We start from the raw sequence: 14429 nt of genomic DNA, 5'->3' as shown, positions 1-14429 counted from the left end.
GCGTAAATTGGGGTAAAAGTTTTGTAAAATGACAAGTCCACGTATGCCAACAGTATGTAATCATCAAATGTGGATAGGCTATTGTATACCAAAAGAAGAAGAAGAAGAGGAGATTTAAATACAGGTCGATATATAACTTTATTTGGCTCATCGAAGTTATGGATATTTATATATCAATTAGATTGTTCTCGAAAAAAGGAAGAAATTCGCCATCATCACAATTGTTCTGACATACATGTAATATATACGCAACTGGACGTACACTAATACCGAGGGATGTGAATATTTTCCAGGAAAACTATAGAGTATTAAAGTTTCAAATCAATTTCGGGATTTATTTTCTCTCTTGATATTCAATGACAGCAATTTAAAGAATAAACTGCTTGTCCGCTTTTAATTAATGGTATTCTTGCCAGTTGAAACAGACTTATAATTACATTAAAAAATAGGGAAAGATGACATTTAATTCGTTCATTTTTTTTAATACATCGTTGGTCAAATAGCTAAAGTATTACATATAGTTACGGTGTGAGACGAAAAGTATTTTAAGAAGGACATTCCCGATTATGTATAAATTTTGTTGATGTTTTTCACACTTGAAAAGCATATTTGTTCGTAATTTGTTGATTCCATTCCAATTAGATCCTTTAATTTCCTGTCAATTTTTTAAAACATCTTTTTCAAATATCTGAAGTATTCATGTGTTGTGAGATTTAAAATATTTTGATGAGCACATTAATTCCTAAATAGGTAATTAAAGATCACTTTGGATGGACTAAAATATATAATTGCAATTTTTAATGATCTGTTTGAAATATTTAAGGATGCCGATCCTAATTTGACATAGTACAATTTTTAGTTCATAAACTCATGTTAAGAAGGCTATTTTTATTTGTAAATACTTCGATTAAAATAATTCAGTATTTTATCGTTACTTAAGTTATCAAAAGTCATAATTCATTAAAAGTGATCGTATGCAAAATATAAAAATATACAACAGCTATCCAGTTATTGTGCGATCTTATTATTCCCGTTAATTAATTAATTTTTTTTACATTCACATGTCTGAAACTTTGTCTGACTCCTGTTTACAATTGTTATGAAATCATTTTTCACACCTGAAATGCCAGTGAACCGTGACGCCTAGATTTCACTGAATGAAGATCAAAAGATTAGAATTACATAATACTAATTTTTTAATTACCTTGCGTTAAACTACGCATTCCACATTCTTTAGGTGTCACAAAACAATACACATTTTATTGTTTCGACCGTACAAGCAAGTGAAAATGATTGCTGGAATGAAGCAAAAAGGTCAGAATACAAACATGTATTTTTGATACACTATCGATCATGTCTGTTTCATGAGTTTGTTTAAAGTATTTTTAGAAAAAAAATTCATAAAAAAGTTCTATTGTATGATTTACTTTTATTATTAAAATTGGTTTTAAAAAATCCACACGATCTAATTTTAAAAGTTCATGGCAATCACTTATTTTTCGTTGGTTAATAGCTACACCAGAAGTCGTCGATGCGCTTTAAACCGCGTTATTAGATGGTTAACAAACAAGACTTAAATGAGATATTTTCACTCCCGGCATGCATCAAAGACTTAAACTACGTCACATAAGTCAGGAAGTTTCAAAAAATAAAATTAATAATTCCCAATTTTCTTCTTTATTAGATTTCATATCAAAATAAAACTTGGTGAATATGTTTTTTATGGTATTATGAACATAATAAGATGAAAAGTGTAAAATCGCGAATTATCCCTTTAAAGAAATTGCAAATTTATGACTTTGTGACCATTTTGAAAAAATAATGTGAATATTTGGTATTGTTCATATCTGTAAATTATATTTGTTCAGCATCTACTTTGTTTAAAGAAACTTTAAACCAGAAAAAGAAGAATATATATGCTTAATCAGTTTTATTCAATTTGAGATTCTTTACCTTGACATGCTGGAAAATCTAATAAATGGGCAACTAATGAATTATGAAATCTATGTTGTAGCTTGAAAACAGATATGAAAACACCTTTAAAGTTGTTTGTTATACTCTAAAGAAGGCTAAAATATCAAGAATCAATACATGCTGTAGAATAGAAGTGGTAAAGTTGTAATTTTGTATCAATTTTTATTGATATTTCAGCCTTTTTGCAGAGTTATCTCCCATATCAATGCAAATCATCATAGGAATTTTAAAATCATGATATTTAGTTTTCCTCTTGTTAGATTTTACCGGACCCTTTTCTGTGTATATTGGAGATATAATGCTAAAGATTAAAACTTAAAAATCTTCTGTTGCAATTACTTCAAGGTATGGGGAAAATTTATGCTAGATTGCCTGGATTAATGAAACAAAAAAATGTGACTGATAAAAATTACTCAGACAAAAAAACATAGCATGGTTTTCATTGGTATATATATGTAAATCACAAACTTAAATTTTAAATTGGCTAACAAGCAAACTTTGAAAATCCATGTAATCCAGAAATCCAATATCAAAGAAATGCATTTTCACATCAATCTATGAAAATAAATGAATCAACAGTCTGATTTATGACAAAACAGTAAATGATAAAAAACATATAGCAGACAGAAACCAACAAAAAACACTGGATTATAGGCTACTTAAGCCAGACATCAGTTCCATACTAGCCAATGAAGAGGGGGTTCTGTTCCCAGACCCTGCTTACTGTTTTGGCAGGTTCCTGTATCCTGCTAACAGTATATATGTAAGCAATTCTCATTTTATTGCAATTTCCTGTGTCCCGCTAGACTTCATTTACTGTTTTCACAGCACAATAATTTGACTTTCACATGTCACGCTTACAAAAAATCAGCAATCCTGCGTCAAACTTAGACCCCAGTGAGACCAACTGAAGAATAAACTAACACATCAATATGCACAGTAAATCGAAGTTTGAAAAAATTATGAGTCCTATATCACAAAAAGATACAAAAACTAAACTGACAATGATACATAAAATAACAAGAGACTACTAGCAGTTCCTGACATGTCAGCTGCAGACCATAGTTCAAATTAGGACTTCATCAGATGAAAGCTATTTAGTTTCTGTAAAAGCAAATCAAAATTTAGACCCTAAACAGAAAATTCAGTATATTGAACAAAAATATTGTATGATTTAATACATTATATACAAAATAACTTGATAAAAAATAATCCAGCTCTTTAGACTCAGAAAATTTAAATAAATGAGTTATTTTTTATATAATTAATGAGACAGAAGGACATTAAAAAAGGATTGTTTCTTTTTTATGTATTTCTTATTCTTCTTAACATTGTGTCAAGGGAGACAATTTAAAGAAAATAAATCCCGGGTTTTTGCCCGAAGTTGATTTCTGTTTAGACGGTTCGATACTTCTCATAGATTTTCTATGAGTAGATGAATAGTCTAGAGAACATGCAATTGCAAAATGGCAGCTTTTGAAAGAGTGAAACAAAACATTTCTAACGTCATATGTTTCTCTTATTGTGAGCTATTTATTTAATTTTAGTCACCATCAAAGCAATGGTAAGTACATGGTTCTTCAGATCGATTTGCAATACTTGACAATGCCTCCTTTGTTTGTTCCGTCTTGAAATTAGGACACAGGTACTTGGAAGATTTTCCAAGCTGGTGAGTGATGTGCATGTTTAATGAATTTCACCACCATGACCACATTTGCACATGTTTGGATGATCATGGATTCAACTTAAATGATTTCTTGATTTTATTGAAAGTTGGTCAACTATTCATTTAGTCCGAGATTACTCTGACGTCCAACGGCTGTTTTGCCACTCAACAAATGCTCAAGCTGGGGCCGTTGGGACATCAGAGCTCGTCCCATATCAAAAAGTGAATATTTGCACGTCCAAAATAGATGCACTGCTTCGTCACTTCTGGTGCCAACGAACCGCCTTGGAATTATATACATTTGTAAATCGGGTATAAATTTGTTCATTTTTCATTTATCAATGTTTATATCTTCATTTATATGTAAGTTTTACCTACCTGCCACTCTTTATTTTTCTCATATTTAGACAGTTTTCACAGTAACTCATCGATTCTGGCATTTTGAATTTCATTTTGATGATTACGTGATTACGAGAAAAAAGTCATGAAAGTAAGGCACAATGGACTATCATGACTATATATATGGGAAATGATTTATGCATATGACCCTACATTGCCCTAGGTCAATATGCAGTGGTCTCGTTAGCCCAAAATAGAAGGGTGCCGCGCCCTGTGTGCCCTCACTCACGCCCTTCTGCCCTGATGCCGTTTTCCGAAAAACCCTTGTGCCGTTTTGGTAAAATTGCCTTTTGTTTCATCAATTTCTTATCAGAAGTTAAATTACATATATGACACCTAGTGATTGCCCCCAGGTACCAGGTTAATCGTGTCATTACAATCAATTATTGTGGATAAGACTTCAAAGGTGTTAATTACTAGGTAATTTAATTAAGACAATGTACCTCTTTGTCATAAATATGATGAATGTGTCAGCATTTTATTTTCGATCTCCAAGTCACAATGTAAGAGTGTATGCATGAAGACTTTCATGAATTTAGAATTGAATTGAAGTAATCAAAAAAAAACTATGCCTTCACAGAAACATCGTCCATCTCAACTTTTGAGCGACAAGCAGACGTAACCATGCTGGAAATTAATTGTGGAGTTACTTCCCCTGAAAAAGCTTATTACAAAATTGTGCTCCTAAAATATTATCTAGCACTAAAAATAGGAAAAAATAACCAAATGAATACAAAATTATATAAGAATGAGACCCTAAGGATATTAACTGTCTTGGAACATACAAAAAAAAATAATTGCATTTTATTTTTGATAATCATACCTTTGGCAATCCATGTTTTATACTTATTCAAGAAAGAAATATGACAAGATCTGATGCTTGGATAATGTCATGCTACCAACTTACATAAATGGAAGTGTGCAGTTAAACTCTCATCACAAATCAACTTGTTGAAGCTACACTAAATAACATATTCCTAAACACAATGATAAAAGGGTTAGAGGGCCAAGCTCTAGATGAAGATTTTGAAATACAACTACTCTGTCTTGTACGTCATGTATGGTAAACTATGAGATGTTTAGTTCATGTTCTTTTTTTGGAAGGAGAGGGGGTGGGGGAGAATAGGAAGTTTATTTTGCCTCTTTTGGTTAATAGTATGAATGTGTATTGCCATGTTTTATGAACATGTAGTATGAATGACTTTTCTTATGCAAATTTTATAGATTAAATAATCAAAACAACAACTTATGCATCTTTATTTATAACAATATACAGTAACAAATATGTGAACTTGTGATGCACGCAGGGACGTAGACAAAAGAAATGAGCAGTGCCTTCTCCCGTCATAAAAAAGTGCCCTGCCCTCCACTGGCACCCTGCCCCTTTTGAATTCTAGCTAGAGCACTGATATGAATATATAATCTACATTGATCTAACACCTCGCTCATTTATAATGCAAGCAACATGCCTGTCAACTGACTTGTATTCTGCGGGTGTGACCTGAGATTTTCACAATTCTGAGGGATCACCCGGGACACCCTGGGTCATTGAATAAACCGGGAATTCCGAAAATGACCCGTTTTCACCTGTATTTCTTAGCCTTGAGATTGATTTCATGAGTAATATTCCTTTGAAATACCGGCAAATTCGTAATTCTTCCATCTAGTTGTGTAAACTGTCAAATTAAGTGACCCATTAAGTGCATGGCTTCACTTGACAGCTTTAATGTCAAACACACTGTTAATTAACACCAATTACCTTAGCTTTAAGTCGTAAATAAATTGCACTGTTACTTTACAAACATATTTCAACTAGAGTTACTTCCCCTTTTTTGTCACCATTTAACATTATTCCTTTTAATATGAGGCAGGAATTACCTGTGAATGGGGACGAAGTCTATGATTTTTGTTTTTGATCAACAATGTTAAAAAGAGAAACGAATATACAGCCATAACGTTTCCTATTGTGGTTCTGCTGTTAGGGATTTTAGTTGTGACTTTATTTAAATTATGACGTCACATTCAATGTAAACAAAGAAACGCTTTCACGCATTTTGATAACAAACATTTTTTTATTAAATGCATTAGTAGTAGTTCCTTTCTTAGACTGATAAATATACATTTTATTCAAAGTCTCATGTAAACAAGACCGGAAACAGAAGTAGATTTCTGCGCCAATCCAGAAATTCAAAAAGTCAACAACAAAAAATTGAACGATTTTGAGTTCATTAGTACAATGAAAAATTCGGGAAATTTTCCTGATTTTTTTGTTTTTTTTATTATTGAATTTTCTACTGTTAACATGGTTAAAGGGGACTTCGTCCCCATATTAACATTTTTTGGGTGAAAAAGATTAAATTAAAAAAAAAAATAATTCAAAAACATATTGAAATATAACTTTTCATTATTCTCATACTTTCATGACCTTTATACAATTTTAAAAAAAAAGTTGAAAATTATTTTGTTCATCTATACTTCCTTTAACTTTATTACTATATTTTATTACAGTCTAATTTCAATAAAAAATTTGATAAAGTGTTTTAAGGTTGGTCTACATTTGAAAAATATATCCTAGTATTTTATGTTTGAGGTTGAATTACATCATCATAAGAAGTAAAGAACACAAGATTGTGTTACATCTACACAAATTTATAAAAATCTTTAAAAGTGCAATGAAATAATTATTAATAAGATTTAAAATTACTTAACCAAGTGAACATGCATTGATGTTTTGGTAACTTTGATTTAAATTATAAGAAAAAAGTACCATAATTTAAATACTGAAATTCAGCTCGAAAAAGTTAGTACGCTTTATGACCTGAGATTTGATTCTTCAATGCAGGTCATGACCTGCATTTTCATCATAACAGGTTGACAGGTATAGAGCAATGTAAATATCCGAGACATTCCGAATGTTAGCGTGGTTGGCACTAAATGCTTAATACCGATCTCCTGTAAAGGAGGTCAAAAATCGTGGTTGGCTACTAAATGTTAAATAACGATCTCCTATAAAGGAGAAGAAAAAAGTAAAAATATTTGCATATTTGGGTCTCAAGGTCTTGTAACTTGATGCCATTTGAAAATAAAAGTAAAAATGTCTGAATTGATGGGTCACTGTGAAAACTGACTAGATATGAGAAAATAAATGGCGGCAGGTAGGTGAAACTTACATAAATGAAGAGATAAATGAAAAATGAACAAATTGATACCCAGTGTTCCCCGATTTATATAATTCCAAAGCCCTCTGTTGGCACCAGAAGCAACAAAGCAGCGCATCTATTTCGGACGGGCAAATATCCACTTTTTAGCTCACCTGGCCTAAAAGGTCATGTGAGCTTTTCTCATCACTTGGCGTCCGTCGTCGTCGTCTGTCGTCGTTAACAATTTTTCAAACATCTTCTCCTCTGAAACTACTAAATGGATTTGAATGAAACTTAGCATGATTATTCCTTAGTATATCCTGCACAAAATGTGCGCTTCGATTTTTGATCCATCAAAAAACATGGCCGCCGTTACTTAAAATAGAACATAGGGGTCAAATGCAGTTTTTGGCTTATATCTCAAAAACGAAAGCATTTAGAGCAAATCTGACATGGGGTAAAAATGTTCATTAGGTCAAGATCTATCAGCCCTGAAATTTTCAGATGAATCAAACAAACCATTGTTGGGTTGCTGGCACTTAATTGGTAATTTTAAGGAAATTTTGCTGTTTTTGGTCATTATCTTGAAAATTATTATATATAAAGATAAACTGTAAACAGCAAAAATGATCAGCAAAGTAAGATCTACAAATAAGTTAATATGACCAAAATTGTCAATTGACCCCTTAAGGGGTTATTGTCCTTTAATGACAATTTTTCACAATTTGTTCATCATATTTGCTAACTTTAAAAAATCTTCTCTTCTAAAACTACTCAACTAAATTCAACCAAACTTCAACTGAATGATCAGTAGGGTGTATAAAATAAAGTTTGTGCTTTATTTTCTATTTTGTCAAAAAACATGGCCGTCATGGCTAAAAATAGATCACAGGGTAAAATGCAGTTTTTGGCTTATATCTCAAAAACTCCAGCATTTAGAGCAAATAAGACAATATGTTAAAGTATTTATTAGCTCAAGGTCTACCTGTCCTGTAATTTTCAGACGAATTGGGTAACTGGTTTTTCAGGTATAATGCCCCTGAATTGATGATTTTAAAGAAATTTTGCAGTTTTTATATGACCGCAAATTTTGAAAAAATTTTCGTCGTATATTGCTATCACGTTGGCGTCGTCGTTGTCGTCGTCGTCGTCCGAATACTTTTAGTTTTCGCACTCTAACTTGAGTAAAAGTGAATTGAAATCTATGAAATTTTAACACAAGGTTTATGACCATAAAAGGAAGGCTGGTATTGATTTTGGTAGTTTTGGTCCCAATATTTTAGGAATTAGGGGCCAAAAAGGGCCCAAATAAGCATTTTCTTGGTTTTCGCACTATAACTTTAGTTTAAGTGAATAGAAATCTATGAAATGTTGACACAAGGTTTATGACCACAAAAGAAAGGTTGGGATTGATTTTGGGAGTTTTGGTTTCAACAGTTTAGGAATTAATGGCCAAAAAAGGGCCCAAATAAGCATTATTCTTGGTTTTCGCACAATAACTTTAGTTAAAGTAAATAGAAATCAATGAAATTTAAGGAAGGCTGGTATTGATTTTGGTAGTTTTGGTCCCAATATTTTAGGAATTAGGGGCCAAAAAGGGCCCAAATAAGCATTTTCTTGGTTTTCGCACTATAACTTTAGTTTAAGTGAATAGAAATCTATGAAATGTTGACACAAGGTTTATGACCACAAAAGAAAGGTTGGGATTGATTTTGGGAGTTTTGGTTTCAACAGTTTAGGAATTAATGGCCAAAAAAGGGCCCAAATAAGCATTATTCTTGGTTTTCGCACAATAACTTTAGTTAAAGTAAATAGAAATCAATGAAATTTAAACACAATGTTTATGACCACAAAAGGAAGGTTGGTATTGATTTTGGGAGTTTAGGTCCCAACAGTTTAGGAATTAGGGGCCAAAAAGGGACCCAAATAAGCATTTTTCTTGGTTTTCGCACCATAGCGTTAGTATAAGTGAATAGAAATCTATGAAATTTAAACACAAGGTTTATGACTATAAAAGGAAGGTTGGTATTGATTTTGGGAGTTTTGGTCCCAACAGTTAAGGAAAAAGGGGCCCAAAGGAGGTCCAAAGGGTCCAAAATTAAACTTAGTTTGATTTTAACAAAAATTGAAACCTTGGGGTTCTTTGAAATGCTGAATCTAAAAATGTACTTAGATTTTTGATTATTGGCCCAGTTTTCAAGTTGGCCCAAATCGAGGTCCAAAATTAAACATTGTTTGATTTCATCAAAAATTGAATAATTGGGGTTCTTTGATATGCCAAATCTAACTGTGTATGTAGTTTCTTAATTTTTGGTCCAGTTTTAAAATTGGTCTAAATTAAAGTGCAAAGGGTCCAAAATTTAACTAAGTTTGATTTTAACAAAAATTAAATTCTTGGGCCTCTTTGATATGCTGAATATAAACATGTACTTAGATTTTTGATTATGGGCCCAGTTTTCAAGTTGGTCCAAATCAGGATCTAAAATTATTATATTAAGTATTGTGCAATAGCAAGTCTTTTCAATTGCACAGTATTGTGCAATGGCAAGAAATATCTAATTTCACAATATTGTGAAATAGCAAATTTTTTTTGATTAAGAGTTATCTTTCTTTGTCCAGTATAGTAAGCAAGAAATATCTGCAAGAATTTTTTTTAATTGGAGTTATCTTTCTTTGTCCAGAATCAACTTAAATCTTTGTTATATACAATATACAATGTATATTTACTTTTTACTACCAACTGATAAATTTAAATAATCTTTACCATTCAGTGTTTACAAGCAGTTTTTTTACATCTTAATATTTTATGATGTATTTAAATGAGTAGTAATTGTTGCAAACTCCATTAGAATATTTTAATTGAAATTAGTTTTGGAATAAGGGAAAATAAGTGATTAAAAAATTGGGTTCAATTTTTCTCATTTGAAATTTCATAAATAAAAAGAAAATTTCTTCAAACATTTTTTTGAGAGGATTAAATATTCAACAGCATAGTGAATTGCTCTAAGAGAAAACAAAAATTTTAAGTTCATTTGAATACATTCATTCTGTGTCAGAAACCTATGCTGTGTCAACTATTTAATCACAATCCAAATTTAAAACGGAATCCAGCTTGAATGTTGTGTCCATACTTGCCCCAACCGTTCAGGGTTCAACCTCTGCGGTCGTATAAAGCTACGCCGTGCGGAGCATCTGGTTGGTTATTATCTTGAATACTATTATAGATACAGATCAACTGAACATTTAAATAAATTGAAAAGCCAAAATAATCATTGATGAGAGATTTAACCAAAAAAATTGAGGTGAGCGATTCAGGCTCTTGAGAGCCTCCTGTTAATATGGGACGAGCTCTGAAAACCCTTGGCCCCCAGCTTATCTTGGAAAATGCAGGTTTACATCAATCCACGAAAATTGGTATCAACGAAAATACAAATGTAAATTAATCCACAGTACAATGAGTACTTGGTTTAAAGATCATAAACAATAATAAATATAACATTTGAAAGTCCCTACCATGTACTGGTTACCGAAATTACACAAAAAACCATTTAAATTCCGTTTCATCTCCGCTTCGAGTAAGTGTTCTACTACTAATCTATCAGTGCTTCTAACCACCTCCCTTACTACTATCAAAGAACTGGTTATTAACTTTTGTAATATAGCTTATGAAAATAATGGTATTAATTATTTTTGGAGTGTTAAAAATTCTTTAGAGGTTTTAGATAAAATACATGCTTTCAATGGTCCTTACAATTCTGTTGACAGTTATGATTTTTCTACTCTGTACACTACACTTCCACACAATCTTATAAAGAAAAAGTTTTTGTATTTGATAAAATGGTCTTTCGAAAAATCTCATTGTAATTTTATTTGCTGTAACTCGTTTAAGGCCTTTTTCTGTAACGAAAAAGGAAAGTATGCTAGATACACTTACTGGAAATGTGAGGATATGATTGAAGCTTTAAATTTTCTGCTTGATAACATTTATGTACGTTTCGGCGATAAAGTGTATCGTCAGGTAGTAGGTATTCCTATGGGCACCAACTGTGCCCCTTTAATAGCAGATTTATTTCTATATTGCTCATGTTGCTATGAATCTCAGTTTATGACCAAACTCAGTAAAGACCCATCATTGTTACATTTGGTTGATACTTTCAAAAATACCTACCGTTATCTGGATGATATTTTTTCGTTGAATAATCCAGAGTTCTCTAAATATACTTCAGAAATTTACCCAAACGAACTTACTTTAACTAAATCTAACATAAACAGCAGCAGTTGTCCTTTTCTAGATTTAGACATTTCAATTTCAAACGGGAAACTTCACACTAAAATTTACGACAAAAGAGACGATTTTTCATTTCCTATTGTTAATTTTCCTTTTTTAGACGGCGATGTGCCTTTGTCTCCATCATACGGTGTTTATATATCGCAACTCGTTCGGTTTGCCTGTGTGTGTTCTGATGTCATAGATTTTAACGAATGTAATCAATGCATCACTGGTAAATTGTTGTGTCAGGGATTTCGATACCATAAATTACTTAAAACTTTTACTAAATTCTTTCATAGATACAAAGATTTGTTTAGTAAATTTGGCTATACCTGTAGAAAGCTTATTAAAGATGGTATTTCTCATCCTAAATTTTATGGTAATATTGTACTTAAAGCGAGGAAATCACTATGTGATCCTTGTAAACTCATCGAACCTTTAAACAAACTTATAAGTAAGGGTTATCGTACCAATATTGTAATTAGATCTCTGAATATAGTTCACATTGGCACTAATATTGATTTTGTCATTAGCAAATTAAAACATAACTAAATTTCATTATCTTTTGAGGCGAGATGTATAGGGGACACAGCCACGTTAACTTTTATTTCTATAGAAGTCGCTCTTCACTATACTACTACCTGTCGATACATTTATTTTTGGCATTGCACAAGTCATGTCTTCTTTGACTATTAATGACGTTAAAATACTAAATCCCTGTGATGTGTTTTAGTCGATTTTAGTCTCTGATGCATGATTTTTTACTATTAATTGGTTTTGGCTTTTAACTAGCTGTCAGTAACTGCGAGTACTCTCAAATCGTATTTTCTTGTTAATTCGACCTGTTGATACTGTTTATAATGCTTTTTTGTCATTTTTTATTTATATGGATCTTGGCTGTATACCAGCTTTGATTATTAGTAATATCTTCAATTTTTCACTTATTCTTACAACATTTGTATAAACTTCAAGATTATAAAAAACCGGTTTTTTTCTAAAGTGAACATTGATTGGTTAAATATTTCTCAGTGTGTTTGAATTTGTTTGATAGCCTTTTGGTCATGACTGTTTGTCTCTAATATTTAATTAACTGTACATTTGTATTCAGATATCGCAGATCAAATTTATTCGTTCTTTGTGTAATCATACGTTTTTTGATTGAGTTAAGTCTGCTAATTGATATTTTATCGTATGTTTTTATATGTTGTGATGTTATGCTATTGTTTCAGAAAAAGGGAGAAGGTTTGGGCCCATTAAAACGTTTAATCCCGCTGCAAATGTTTGCACCTGTCCTAAGTCAGGAATCTGATGTACAGTAGTTGTCGTTTGTTTATGTAATATATACGTGTTCTTCGTTTCTCGTTTTGTTTATATAGATTAGACCGTTGGTTTTCCCGTTTGAATGGTTTTACACTAGTAATTTTGGGGCCCTTTATAGCTTGTTGTTCGGTGTGAGCCAAGGCTCCGTGTTGAAGGCCCTACTTTAACCTATAATGGTTTAATTTTTAAATTGTTATTTGGATGGAGAGTTGTCTCATTGGCACTCACACCACATCTTCCTATATCTATCCAGGAAACAAAAGAACAATAAATAAATAAATCAGGAAACACTGTTACCATGGTTGCATTTGTGCTGTGCTATAGATTTAAAAATCGCATCCTGATAGATTCTTTATTTTTTTATTTTAATGTTATCAATTAATTAAATCTATCATGTCTATAATTATCCTGATTATATACACATGATATATCTAATTATACATGTATTTAAACAGGATGTAAAAGTTCATTGAAATGTTTTCCTTCTACAGTTTCATTATTAATTGTTTAGTATGTTGTTAGACCGTTTTTCATCATCAAACAACATGTACATGACAGGCATGATGTATGAAAAATGATTTTGCCATTCCTTATATGGCAACATGGTCTCCTACATTCACCTGCATTATCTTAGAGTCTGTTCCTTTTCTGTCTGAATGGCCTGAAGTGCGTGAATATCAGCTTCAATCTAATAAAAAAAAATGTTTCTTTATGACACAATGCATGTTATTTTCTGTAATAATTTGTTTAAGTTAGACCCTTGACTGATGACTGATGATGTACGAGACTTTCCATGTTGAAGTTTAAGAATGTTAAATGACCATATTACAGTATTTGATATTTGATAGAAGAAATATGTATTAGCTATTCTTAGTCATTTTAATAAAACAAATGTCATGAATGTAGTTTTATATAGAAGAAGAAGAAGAATTGTTTATTATAGTGCAATCTGAATATAAAGTATATCGTTACATTAAATACTTAATATAAAACTTCAGCCAGCCAAAGAGGCTTATGATGCACTGTTTAAACCGTTATTTATCGAAACATATATATCAAGTATATTTTCCTCAATGTTTGAAATCGAAAACTATTGTAAATAACTACCAATATGTCTGTATGCATGAATATATTAACAATTGTTTAAAGCACTTTTAATATCAAGAATCATTGCAGCAAGTTTTCAGAATTCAGTAAAAACATTTTTAAGGAGTCGTAGCAATTTGTATTCATTTATAAGCCAAGTTAGAGCATGTAGAGCATTGTCATGATTGTAGAGGGTCTAGTTGAAAGAGGTGTGTTTTGCGACAAATTAGGATAATAAATATGTTATTTATAGCAACAAAATTAAGAAAAACATGTGCGCACACACAAAGGCCCAGCTTGATACAAATTATTTTCTTTTAAAAACCAATTTGAATATATAAAAATATAAACCCAGAAGAAGAAAAACAAATTGTTAGGAATATCAAATAAGAATACAGCTTTTCATTTTGAACCATGCATTTCCCAACTGGGTTCAAAATCAAAATAATCATGATTAATTTCATCAAATTTCTTCACATATATGCATTTTATCTTTAGCCATAAAACTAACTTGTATTTCAAAAACAGCACCCAGTGAGTGATATTGTTTGCCTTAAATTACCAGAGAATAAAG

At 31.4% G+C, this 14429-nt stretch overlaps 1 protein-coding gene across 5 annotated transcripts in view; it reads left to right on the top strand.

Annotated features, from left to right (window-relative positions):
* Positions 1-3379: 3379 nt before the first annotated feature.
* Positions 3380-14429, top strand: part of LOC134691523 (F-box only protein 9-like) — a 39446-nt gene continuing 28396 nt past the window's right edge. For all 5 annotated transcript variants that reach the window (XM_063552082.1, XM_063552084.1, XM_063552083.1 and 2 more), the window contains exon 1: positions 3380-3538. In XM_063552082.1, coding sequence (XP_063408152.1) covers positions 3536-3538 — 3 coding nt within the window. In that variant the 5' untranslated portion in view covers positions 3380-3535. The remainder of the gene's footprint in view (positions 3539-14429) is intronic.

This window comes from Mytilus trossulus, chromosome 11 (genome assembly GCF_036588685.1).
Source record: "Mytilus trossulus isolate FHL-02 chromosome 11, PNRI_Mtr1.1.1.hap1, whole genome shotgun sequence".
Lineage (NCBI taxonomy): Eukaryota > Metazoa > Mollusca > Bivalvia > Mytilida > Mytilidae > Mytilus > Mytilus trossulus.
The sequence above is the reverse complement of the archived record's forward strand: the minus strand, read 5'-3'. Positions and strand labels throughout refer to the sequence as shown.